The 12098-nt window shown below is 31.6% G+C and overlaps 1 protein-coding gene across 2 annotated transcripts in view; it reads right to left on the bottom strand.

Moving 5' to 3' along the window:
• Positions 1–8012, bottom strand: part of LOC125854957 (serine carboxypeptidase-like 17) — a 12155-nt gene extending 4143 nt beyond the window's left edge. The window contains exons 1-14 of one of the 2 annotated variants that reach the window (XR_007445437.1): positions 7819–8012; positions 7598–7743; positions 7124–7200; positions 6921–7043; positions 6743–6845; positions 6626–6663; positions 6436–6537; positions 6264–6350; positions 6088–6180; positions 5943–6014; positions 5711–5865; positions 5524–5637; positions 5298–5352; positions 4829–5018 (exon numbers count right to left, since the gene is read on the bottom strand). Coding sequence is in view for 1 of the 2 variants with exons in the window: in XM_049534568.1 (XP_049390525.1) it covers positions 4935–5018; positions 5298–5352; positions 5524–5637; positions 5711–5865; positions 5943–6014; positions 6088–6180; positions 6264–6350; positions 6436–6537; positions 6626–6663; positions 6743–6845; positions 6921–7043; positions 7124–7200; positions 7598–7743; positions 7819–7940 (1371 nt within the window). In the remaining variant the exon portion in view is untranslated. Of the gene's footprint in view, positions 1–4810; positions 5019–5297; positions 5353–5523; positions 5638–5710; positions 5866–5942; positions 6015–6087; positions 6181–6263; positions 6351–6435; positions 6538–6625; positions 6664–6742; positions 6846–6920; positions 7044–7123; positions 7201–7597; positions 7744–7818 lie in introns of those variants that run through there. The other variant, XM_049534568.1, reaches the window with a different exon arrangement.
• Positions 8013–12098: the final 4086 nt, after the last annotated feature.

Raw genomic sequence — 12098 nt, 5'->3', positions numbered from 1 at the left:
TTTAGTTATAGTTATTCTGTGTACTCGTCGGGCTTATGGGGGTCCGTTCGGATTTTTATTTAACTTGCGCACGAGTGTACCTTCTGGGCTTATGGGGGCCCAGTTAGGTGTAGTTAGCTTATAGATTACTTTAGTTAGTTCTTTGTACACTCGTGTGCATTCCCTTGTTAGTTAGATTTTAGTTCTTGACTTCGGTTTGTGTTATTCCTTCTTTTCATATTGCCTTTACTTTTCAAGTTCAGTCGGCCTATGATGCCTACTGGGTACCGGTTGTTTTGGTACTCATGCTACGTTCTGCATCTATTTCGTGATGCAAGTTCGGGCACTAATAGCCTGCGTTGATCGAGCTTGGAGCAGACTGATCTGGAGACGGGAGTGAGCACACGACGTTTTGTACTATTTCAGTCTCCATCTGTATATATAGACTTTTCTTTTACCTTTCGAGACAGTCCAGTCTCTGTTGTCCACTTTTGGGACTTGTACTCATTTTTGTTAATAGCTCTGTACTAGTGACTTCCAGGTTCTGGGAGGGATCTTTATTTGTATATATGTTTTTGGTTTGCTTCCGCCTGTTAATATTGTTATTTGTCTACTCTTGTTTAGTTTCTACCCTCACACCCATTACTTGTTGTTTCGGGTTACGGGTTGACTTACCTACTGGTGGGTTGTAGTAGGTGCCATCATGACTTGAGAAATCGGGTCGTGACAACAACAATTTCGTTCACATTAATATCCAAAAATAAAATGTAACGAATCTCTCGATCACCTTTCTAAGGAAGTCATAAGTTAGAGTTGCAGAGAGGGTATCATTGGAGTTATAAGCTTCTGAAGTCTTTGCATATGAGTATCCAGTGCCAACAGGTTGGTCTATAAATATTATATAGTAATCAAAACCACATTAGAGAAGGCAATGAATGATAATAAAATAAAATTATTGGATAGAAGTATTGGATGAGAGAATAAGGTATATTGCTATATGTTTGTACCATGAGTTTGTTCTGGAAATTTAAAGGTAAGTATTGGGAGTTAATTGAAAAAGTAATGGTGAGCCAATCATGGGTTGGAATAAAGGGTGTCAAAAAGAAGAAAAAAAATATATGATGGTGAAATGTTAATTGGCATCAAGAGTTACGAACTGGATTATAAAGTTTAGCGAAATTTTTTTAGGTCAAGGCTAAACCTATAGTAATATGGGAGTTATTAGTTTCGAAATCTTATCGTGAATATGTACTTTGATAGATTGCATTGATTTGGAAGCTCAACGGAAAGGGAAGGCTCAAGTTTCGGAGTGATTGTTCGGTTATTTGAGGCAAATGGATTTCTAAACCCTTTTTAAGTGTATGGAATTCGTGTATTTCCTTGTGATATGTGTTTGGGGGTAATGAGACTTGGTGATGGGTTGACTTGTACATATTGATTATTTTTTAATGATGAAAAAGGGGTAAAAAAAGGCAATGTGTTTAATTGTTGATGTGTGATGTTTGTGACTGGGTTGAAAGACTTGTTGAATCATTATTGATGTTGTATCACGGTTGTATTATTGTGAATTGTGTATTGTTATGAAAATAGTCATCTCCTCATTATTTGTGTGAACATGTCATTTGCATTGGTTCTGAGACATGGTTGTGATAAGTGTTATGTGATAAGAGGATGTACCATTTCGAGGGACGTATCGCGCACCGCGATGGATACTATATTTCGAGGGACGTATCGCGCGCTGCGATGGATACTATATATCGAGGGACGTATAGCGCGCCGCGATGGATGCATGGACATATATGTCCCCCATGGGTTCCGGACTGAGAGACAGCGAATTTGTATCACTAGGTCAGACATGCATCACTATACTTGACATTGCATTGCACATATTTATCATTAGTGAACTTGATATTATGTTTTGATGAGCTTGTGAGTGCCTTTTTGTGGAACTTTGATTGATGAATATTAAGCTTGTTGTCGAGGATATGTAATTGTTAGAGTGTTGTTGTTGAGTCGTGTGCTATGTGAATTATGAACTGTTAAGTTGGGCTGGTTTTAAGCAGGTTGTAGTTGTGGAGGTTGTAATTGATGAATATTGAGCTTGTTGTTGAGAATATGTGATTGTTAGAATGTTGTTGTTGAGATATGCGCTTGTAAATTGTGAACTGTTAGGTTGGACTGGTTTTATGCAGGTTATAGTTGTGGAGGTTCGTTTGGGGTGTAAGGAGCACCCGTATTCTATCCCCTTAGCTTGTGTTTAGAGGTTTACTTGTTGAGTACCGTGTGGTTTGGTACTCACCCCTTGCTACTACATTTTTTTGTAGGTTACTAGCCCGGATCCTTGTGATATATTATCTTCTTTTCCGAGGCTTCTTGGAGATTTGTGAGGTATATGTTTGTCAACTCAGCAGACCTTCTTACTCCTATTTATGATCTTGTTCTACTCTAAAAACAATGTCATATGTGGCTTGTATTTTTCTTTTGATTAAATTGTAATACTTTAGAGGCTTGTACACGTGACAACCAGATTTTGGGGGTATTTTCGAGTCTATTATAAAAAATTTCACATTTTATTGTAATGGTTGAATTTTAGGCTGACTTGTCTTGGTGGGTTAAGACGAGTGTCATCATATCTATTTTTGGATCGTGACAAAATGAAAGCTAGCACCATTGGAGTTGAGTGGAATTCACAAAATAATGAGGTTATGAAAGTGTTTCAATAGTTCTTAGAAGTGGCACACTAATATATATTGTGTAAAAATCTTGTTAGTTTTGGCCCACGTCTGATCTATTCATAAGTTATGTGGTTGTCTATTATTCAATTCTATCGATTATTTTGTTGGAGATAGTAATACAAGTAATTTTCCACTTATGTCCATGTGGGGTTAAATAAGCGTTTTCAAGATGTGTGTCTTTTAAGTAATTTAAAAACTAATTTATTTGTGGGTATATTATTAGTCAAAATTATTTTTTCGGTTATATAGTAATTTAGTTTTTATATTTGTAAAAAAAAAATTGGGGCATCTATAATAAATTTTGCAAGAAAATTAGTGAAACATAAATAAATTTGACTATCAAAATAATAAATTTAAATTAGTCGTTGAAACAAAAAAGTCAAAAAAAATATGTGTGAGGAGGATTAAATATACCCACCCCATATGGATTATTTTTTTAAAAAAATAATTAAAAATTAAATTATAATTCATTTTTTAGCAAACTAAATAAATCTCACTAGTTTAGGTCCTAATTACTAGAATTTCCGATAGTTTCAAATATTACTTCCTATACTATATTTCGTCCTTTGGATACATGTATTCGGTGATTGTCCTTTGAATACATGTATCATTACTCACCATATACATGTATCCGACAGTTTGAATATTCGAGATACATGTTTTATTAATTTTGAATTAATTGTGTGTAACTGATTTCTTTAATTAGAGGAGTAATTGAGGCTTAATTAGCAACTCTAACATATATGTATCAACTTTAACAAATCTTCCTAAAGTAACGAAATCATAAAACCAAACTAATTCTCTAATTGTAAACTTCATCTTGGCATCAATTTGTTTTTTTCTCTTCCTTGCGATTGTGAGTTTTTTCAACAATGGCCNAATCTGGATGATAATTTTTATTCATTTTTTGTTCATTTTATTTTCTAATGTAATTTATTATATTTGCAGTATATTACACCAACACATTATATGAGATTGGTTATATACATGTATTATTTAGGGAAAATTGTATGAAATAACAAATTATTAATTCAAATTAAATGTTATAGCCGTAGTTTATTTTAATTATAATTTGCAGCAAATTACATCCCCTTTTTTTGCCATTTGATTCGATATACAATTAGCAATTTTATACATTTCGGTATAAAATGTATAAAATGCGTTTTTGTTTGTATAAAGCGAGAGAAAAGTATATATACAAATACAAATACATGTATTTTCGTCCTATACACTTGTAATTATACAAATACAGATCTATTATACAAATTACAATGTATAAATGAATTTATTCAAAACTGAACAATTTGTACAAAATTGAATGTTTGTAGCGAATTATACAAATCAAAAGGCCCATAGCAAACATAAAATTTGCTATGGAGCGCAATTATGCAAACTATAACTATAACATACAAATGTAATTTTTGTGTTTGTTATATGTGAAAGTTGCTCTATTATTTATATGTATGAAATAACATTACTTGTATTTATTTTGAAGTTTTATATATATTTATATGAAAAATATATATAAAATAAAAATATGAAAAATATAGCATGCATCTTTGTGCACATGCTTTATTCTTAATCAGGGTCTCATATATAATTTGATAGCAACCTAATTTGGTTCTCGATCCCACTAATAGAAATAAAGGGATCTCACCAATAGAGATAAAAGTTTTTTTCCATCGTAAATTAATAAAAAGTTCATGTTATAAAACATAATTTTTCACTCAATTTTCAGTGAATCGTATGTCAATAATTTGATATCAATATGTGAATTGCTTATGAAATCAATTCTTATAAATTTATAAGAATTATTTTAAATAAAATTGATTTTTTTGTACATAACATAAGATCTAACAATAATTTTAAGTCAAGTGGCGGCTTTCTTCCCTATTATTTGTTAGGTTAGGGAACAACATTTTAAATAAATCGCAACAAATGATAAATACAAAAAAAAATTATAAATTTAATTTAAAACATTATTATCTAGTAACTTGTATAGTAGTAGTATAACATAATAACTACTACCAAAAAAACAAAACGTATAACATAATAACAAAAGTTATGTTTTGACACAATATGAGCAAGGCCTCAAATAGATCAATAATGTCGACCTCAAATCATACATTTATTTTCCATGTCAAGATTACAGAACACACACGATTACTTATGTCGATGGAAAGAAACAAATAAGTACATTAACGTCTTAGAAAGTTGAAATTAAAGAGGGTCACCGGAAAACCACCTATCAACCATAGACATGCATTGTCGAGGCTTGTATTCAGGAGCTGTATGACCCGCACCCTAAGTAAATCAATTAAGATGCAAATGCAATCAGGGGCGGAGGTAGAAGCCCGAGTACGGGTTCAGTCAAATCCAGTTATAACCTTTGCTCCAATGGTGTACTAGTATTAATAATTTTATTAAATATGTACATATATTAAGCTTAGAACTCAATTAATAACATTTGAAATCATCGTTATCAAATTCAGAACCCATCGATCAGGTTAAAATTGTAGCTTCACCTCTCTATTCATGCAATGATATTGGTTTAGGATTGTTGCAATAGGGAATATTGGTTACCTTAACAGTTGCATATGTCAACTCATAATCATTTTGTAGATACTTCACCTTGTATCTACATAAATAAAGTAGTTATTAGAAAAGTATTGGTACATGTGAGTTAAAAAAGACTATATATGTTGCTCCGACTCTTCAAAAATGTCATCAGGATCAGGTGTACATGTTCGACACACTGATGTAACAACATTTTTGAAGAGTCGGGACAACTTAGAAAAAAGGAACCAACCCTGCAACTTGATCTTCAACAAACCAAGGCTCCCAATCATCTACAATTGGCAATTTCAAAGTGTCTATCCATTCTTCAGTGCTCACATGAGAAATAATCATATCATGGTCACCACTATCAAAGTAAAATTTTATTAAGAAGGATAAAATTAAACGTGAAGAAGAAGAAGAAGAAGAGTAGATAATACCTATAAATTAGAGCTCGGCAGGATTTGCTAGTGAGATGACGATGATCATCAATTGAACTTTGGATTTCATACACATATGACCCAGATCTCTTCATACTTTCACGAGCGCTGTATTTCATGCTGTTATTGCATCTCACCCACTCCAATATTGTTCCCTGGTTGTATTTACATGACGATATCATTCAAAGGAATAAGATATATGGATAGAAAATGTATTTGCATATGTATATACCTCACGGACGTTTAGTGCTTTCTGGACAGCTTTATCGTTTGCCCAAATCTTTGAGTATATGTAATTATTTTCCTGAATTTAAATAGTTAACTATGCAAGTATCGATACAATAAATGATGCTATGAAGGGAGAAACAGAGACTTACTCGACACCATGGTCCTGAGTGGACATTGCTCCTTAAAAGTGAAAGATCACACCAATTTTCTAAAATATGATGGCTTTGAATATTGTTGAGACACTAGGTATATATGGAGTATTAGGTATATAATTGAAGTTAAAAGGAGGAGTATTTTACAAGTGCAAAATTTGATGATCCCTTACCTTTTTTACTTTCTGAAGATCATTTACACATAATATGTTATTTGGATCAATGTCAACGTAATTCCCATTGCAATTTGCTTTAGCGGACTACAAAAAGGAACAAGTTTACTTTGTTAGCATAACACTTGCTCTGACACCATGTTGAAGTGTGTGAGCATATATTTATATATACCTGGTAGATCTTATCTGAAATAAGTCCCATATGATAAGCATATTTGATTCTACTATTCACGGTAATGTATGTATCTGTTAGAGCATTGCCTTGTATATATCCCTATATTTAGGCAAAAATCTAAAATGAGAATAGAAAGAAGATCATGTCATGAGCAACTAAATGCATTGTTGTATCGTTCAATTCATACTTTGATATTCATTTGAGGCTCATCACCAACTTCAACACCTTGAGAGAAAGAAAAATCTTATGAAAAACACGATGATAACATACTGATTCTAAATTCACGTATTACAAGATACAATACCATCATATATTTTGCGAGTAACCAATGCACTATAAATGCCTGCGTAGGATTCAGAACCAACATATAGTGGATTCTTGAGATACTCGGGATGATCCATAAGCCACTACATCACAACAATTTCATTTCGTTCACACTCGTCTCATTAACATTAACATATGTAACAAATTAAATCACTCACCTTTCTAAGGAAGTCATAAGTTAGAGTTGCAGAGAGGGTATCATTGGAATTATAAGCTTCTGAAGTCTTTGCATATGAGTATCCAGTGCCAACAGGTTGGTCTATAAATATTATGTTTGCCACCTAGTAATCAAAACCACATTGTATTAATAGACGATCGAACAATAAGCAAATTATAAATAAAAAGAGTAAGCTTACAAAACCTTGGTCCAAGAATGTAAGTTCAACTCCAATTTAGGGAAATTTCCACTAGAATTTGCATAATCAAATGTTAAAGGGCCTGAAACAAGCATTATTCCAAAGCTTGATTAAAAGATTAATGGAGAATGAGCTTCAACTCCCCCTAAACTGCAGATTTTACTTGGGGATTATATATAAATCCTTCCAGGATAATAACTTTTTTCTTATTTATCCTAGAAATCATTTTCTTAAAAAATATTTGTCAACTTACATAACACATCCATCCTAAGTGATTATTAATCATATGTCCATGGTATCGCATACTAAAAGTTGAATACACTATCAATTTATGAATAAGGGATGTTTTGTCAAATGACAAATTATTTATATTCATGAAAACATTACATCATTAGATACTTATAAAAGCGACAATTTATACACATATAAAAAAAATAAATGAATTATTTAAAGTTAGAACAAAATTAAAATTGACTTACCAAATTCATATAGAAAGGTAGATAGACCAGAGCAACCAGGACCTCCAGTGAGCCAAATCACGAGAGGATCATTTTGTGGGTCCCTCTCAGATTCTACAAAAAAGTAAAATAGCTGCAATTTTTCCTCTTCTCCAACACCAATATAACTAATCATGAAAATATACAAATTAGTAACTATTTAATTATATATGGAAAGATAAAATATGTATGTATGTACTTACCCTGTTTCAAGTTTAAATGGAAGTTGTCCATCAAATCCAGGAAGAGTCTCAACGATGAAGTGCGACGAGACTACATCAGTTAAGAGTAGCATCAGTACAAACACAATGAAAGCTAGCACCATTGGAGTTGAGTGGGATTCACAAAATAATGAGGTAATGAAAGTGTTTCAATAGTTCTTAGAAGTGGCACACTAATATATATTATCTTGTTAGTTTTGGCCCACGTCTGGTCTATTCATAAGTTATGCGGTTGTCTATTATTCAATTCTATCCATTATTTTGTTGGAGATAGTAATACAAGTAATTTTCCACTTATGTCCATGTGGGGCTAAATAAGCGTTTTCAAGATGTGTGTCTTTTAAGTAATTTAAAAATTAATTTGTTTGTGGGTATATTATTATTTAAAATTATTTTTTCGATTATATAGTAATTTAGTTTTTATATTTGTAAAAATAAAATTGGGGCATCTATAAAAAAATTTACAAGAAATTTAGTGAAACATAAATAAATTTGACTATCAAAATAATAAATTTAAATTAGTCGTTGAAACAAAAAAGTAAAAAAAAAATATGTGTGAGGAGGATGAGCAAACTACATAAATCCCACTAGTTAGGTCATAATTACTAGAATTTCCGATAGTTTCAAATATTACTTCCTATACCATATTTCGTCCTCTGGATACATGTATCATTTACATGTATTTGGTGATTGTCCTTTGGATACATGTATCATTACTCGCCATATACATGTATCCGACGGTTTGAATATTTGAGATACATGTTTTATTAATTTTGAATTAATTGTGTGTAACTGATTTCTTTAATTAGAGGAGTAATTGAAGCTTAATTAGCAACTCTAACATATATGTATCAACTTTAACAAATCTTCCTAAAATAATGAAATCATAAAACCAAACTAATTCTCTAATTGTAAACTTCATCTTGACATCAATTTGTTTTTTTCTCTTCCTTGCGATTGTGAGTTTTTTCAACAATGTCCAATATCACCATATTACTTTCTATACCAGATTTTATCCTTTGAATACATGCATCATTACTCATCAGATATATGTGGATTATTTTTTTAAATATACCCACTCCATATGGATTTTTTTAAAAATAAAAATAAAAATAAAATTATAATAAATTTTTTCAATTCCGTCAGAGGAAAAGGGTAGGTATGAGTCATTTGTACAACAGTAGGAATATATATGAGTCACTTTCATAACGAGGAGTATATCAACACTAAATAAAAAAGTTGAGGGATATATTAGACTTTTTTCACAGATAGGACTCTCCATTTAATTAGCCTATCAAGGTCACATGTCCAATGCCTTCACAGAAAATATCTTGTTGAGATGGACAATTATTTTGGGGCCTAACATGTTAGTTTTGGCCCACGTCTGGCCATAGGACTGTCAATTTAATTAACCTATCAAAGTCACGTGTCCGATACCTTATGAAAAAATCTTGCTTAGTTGCTTCAATAATGTGAAAAAAAAGTTGCTTTAATAATGTAAAAAGTAGTTGCTTTAATAATAAACAGCGGTTCTTTCAAATGAAAATATTGTGTTATAAAATTTGTTGCCTTAATATAGAATCAAATGATAGATATGTCTTAATCAGAAGTCTCAAGTTTGAGTCGAAAAATCCCTTGGCTGGAAGCGCTTAATTTCCCCTTTAAATGGTCTTACGTGATGCAAATTTAAATTAATCTAAACAATTAGTGGGTACCAATTAACATCAAATGGTTATAACCCCGCACCCCCTCACCCCACCCCACCCAAAAAAAGGAAAAAGGACAAATATACCCCGAACTATCGTAAATGGTATGTAGATACCCTCCATCATACTTTTGGGATATTGTTGCCCCCGCCGTCCAAAAACTAGAGCATATATACCTTTTATACTAACGGAGATACACGTGTCATAATCTTATCCACCGACCCGATAATTATTAAATATCGGATAGATGGATAAGATTGCACCACGTGTCCCTATTTAGTCTTCTGTTAGAGTGAAGGGCATATATCCTCTAGTTTTTGGATGTCAGGGGCACCAATGTCCCAAAAGTATGACGGAGGGTATTTGCATACCAATTACGATAGTTTGGGGATATATTTGTCCTTTTTCCCAAAAAAAAATGTTGATGTTAGAGATTTAAGGTCTTATGTCCCATTGTTTTAATCCTATGTAAATCAGTTGATTTCTTACGGTACTACTATTGATCAGGTCTTTCAAAGGATATCTACAAGTAAACATCTTTTGAAAGTGAAATTTCAAAGGATATCCCTAGCTAGTTTGCGAGGAGTTGTTGCATTTCCATGGTTCCAAAAGAGTGGAAATATCATGAGAAGTGCAACTACATAAAGTAGGATTATTTTGGTAACTTAGTTAAACTTTGATATATATTCGAGAAATGACCAAATATTGATATAGCATGCCTTAATAAAGGTGTTATGTATATATAAGGAACTAATCTTGGTAATAAATTAACCTCCATGTTTTATTTAATTAATAAAAGATTATACCAATCACTTATGTAAAATAAATATAATATTATACATAGTGTATATCTTTTCCTTGTTATTGTTTCGAATATATTTTGATACATTTGTTAGCTTATCGTTTTCATGCAAACTTTTTTCTTATTTTAGATGCTGCAGTTTTAATGTTAAATATTTGATCATTTCAATAATTTATTAGAGTATTTTGTAAGCAAATCTTACCTTTATCAAAAGGCGTAGACAATGCATACTTTCCTAAATACAATCATCAAAAAGAAAAGGGTGATATGTATTAAGTAGCTAGGTTGTCGTTGTATATATTAAAAACATCAAATTAGAGATCGTTTTGAATAAACCGTGTAGAAAAAGTTATGTCGGTTCTATCAATTATTTTATTTGAGTTTATGGTTAATTAGCCTAATTATATCGATCGAGCAAGTTATATATATTCTCAATGAAATATTAAGGTTAAAAGAAGCCTATTGTTTGCGCGTTTAAATAATATCCTCCAATTAACAGTATAAAAAGATAATTTTAATATTATCACATCACTCAAAAGATATTTACACGTAATTAATCTCCCTCCATAAAAAGTCGAATTTGCAATCTTGAAAACAAGACATATTACTGCGCCCCTACTTCAAAGAGGTATATGGGTGACCTCTTTCTTTTTCTTTTATTTTTTTTAAGTGAACATGACAAAGTTGAAAGGAGACTATATTTTTTACATTTAACTAATATCTGCCGATAGTGAACATAAGTTAATGCTATCACGTTCCCAAAAGATAAATGTACATAATCACCATTCGTAAATACATAGTATATAATCTTGAAAACAAGACATGTTACAGCAGTCCTATATATATAAGAGTGACCTCTTCTTTTGGCCAAAAGGAAACTTTTATTCATACTACGAAAAGTTATTACATAGTTTGATCCGAAAATAAAGCCAAATCAAGGGGTACATGATATGGCATTAAGGTATTTCCGAGTAAAACTAATATCCATCGATAGTGTAAATAATTTTTCACACAATCAGGTCACTCGAAAGACATTTACACACGTAACCACCCTATATGAAAAAAGTGGTCGGATTTATTTGTAATCTTGAAAATAATGCAGATTATGTTACGAAAACCTGCTAAGACAAATACAAGTGACCTGATAATGTGAAAAATTATTTATACTATCAACATATATAAGTCGAACTCCGACTTTATTAAATAACCACTTTTAAGAAGTAGGGCATGGACATATGTAACAACAAGGTGTACATGAGCAAACTTCCATTTTTCTACGTTGAAGCTCAGCAAAAAAGCCCTTTGATATTGGAGTAAAGTAATTGTCTATAGTTGCAAATTTATCATTTATATAATTATTATCATCATTAGAAGAGGAAGAAGAGTTGCCAATGAAGAGAAGTAGGGAAAAAATCAAGAAAATTGCAAAAATGGACACTAAGTTTTTGTTTGCCATGGTCCAAAAGTTTAAATGCATATATAGATAAATAATCTTACCCTATGTTCAAGTGTTTATATAGTAGTATATATCATGGAGTATACTTAGGCGTCGTTTGGTTTAAAATTACAATATCCCAGGATATATATAATGTCGGAGTCAGTTTGTGCGCGACTAATTTCACGGAATATATAGTTATTACCTCCTATCGGGCTACAGAGCACAAGTATTAGAAAATTCTGTCCACCAAAATTTGAACAGGTAAAAAGAAATCATCTAGTGTTTTCCCCTTGATTTTTATATAAATTTTATTCTA

The sequence above is a fragment of the Solanum stenotomum genome, chromosome 2, assembly GCF_019186545.1.
Source record: "Solanum stenotomum isolate F172 chromosome 2, ASM1918654v1, whole genome shotgun sequence".
NCBI classification, from domain to species: Eukaryota; Viridiplantae; Streptophyta; class Magnoliopsida; order Solanales; family Solanaceae; genus Solanum; species Solanum stenotomum.
The sequence above is the reverse complement of the archived record's forward strand: the minus strand, read 5'-3'. Positions and strand labels throughout refer to the sequence as shown.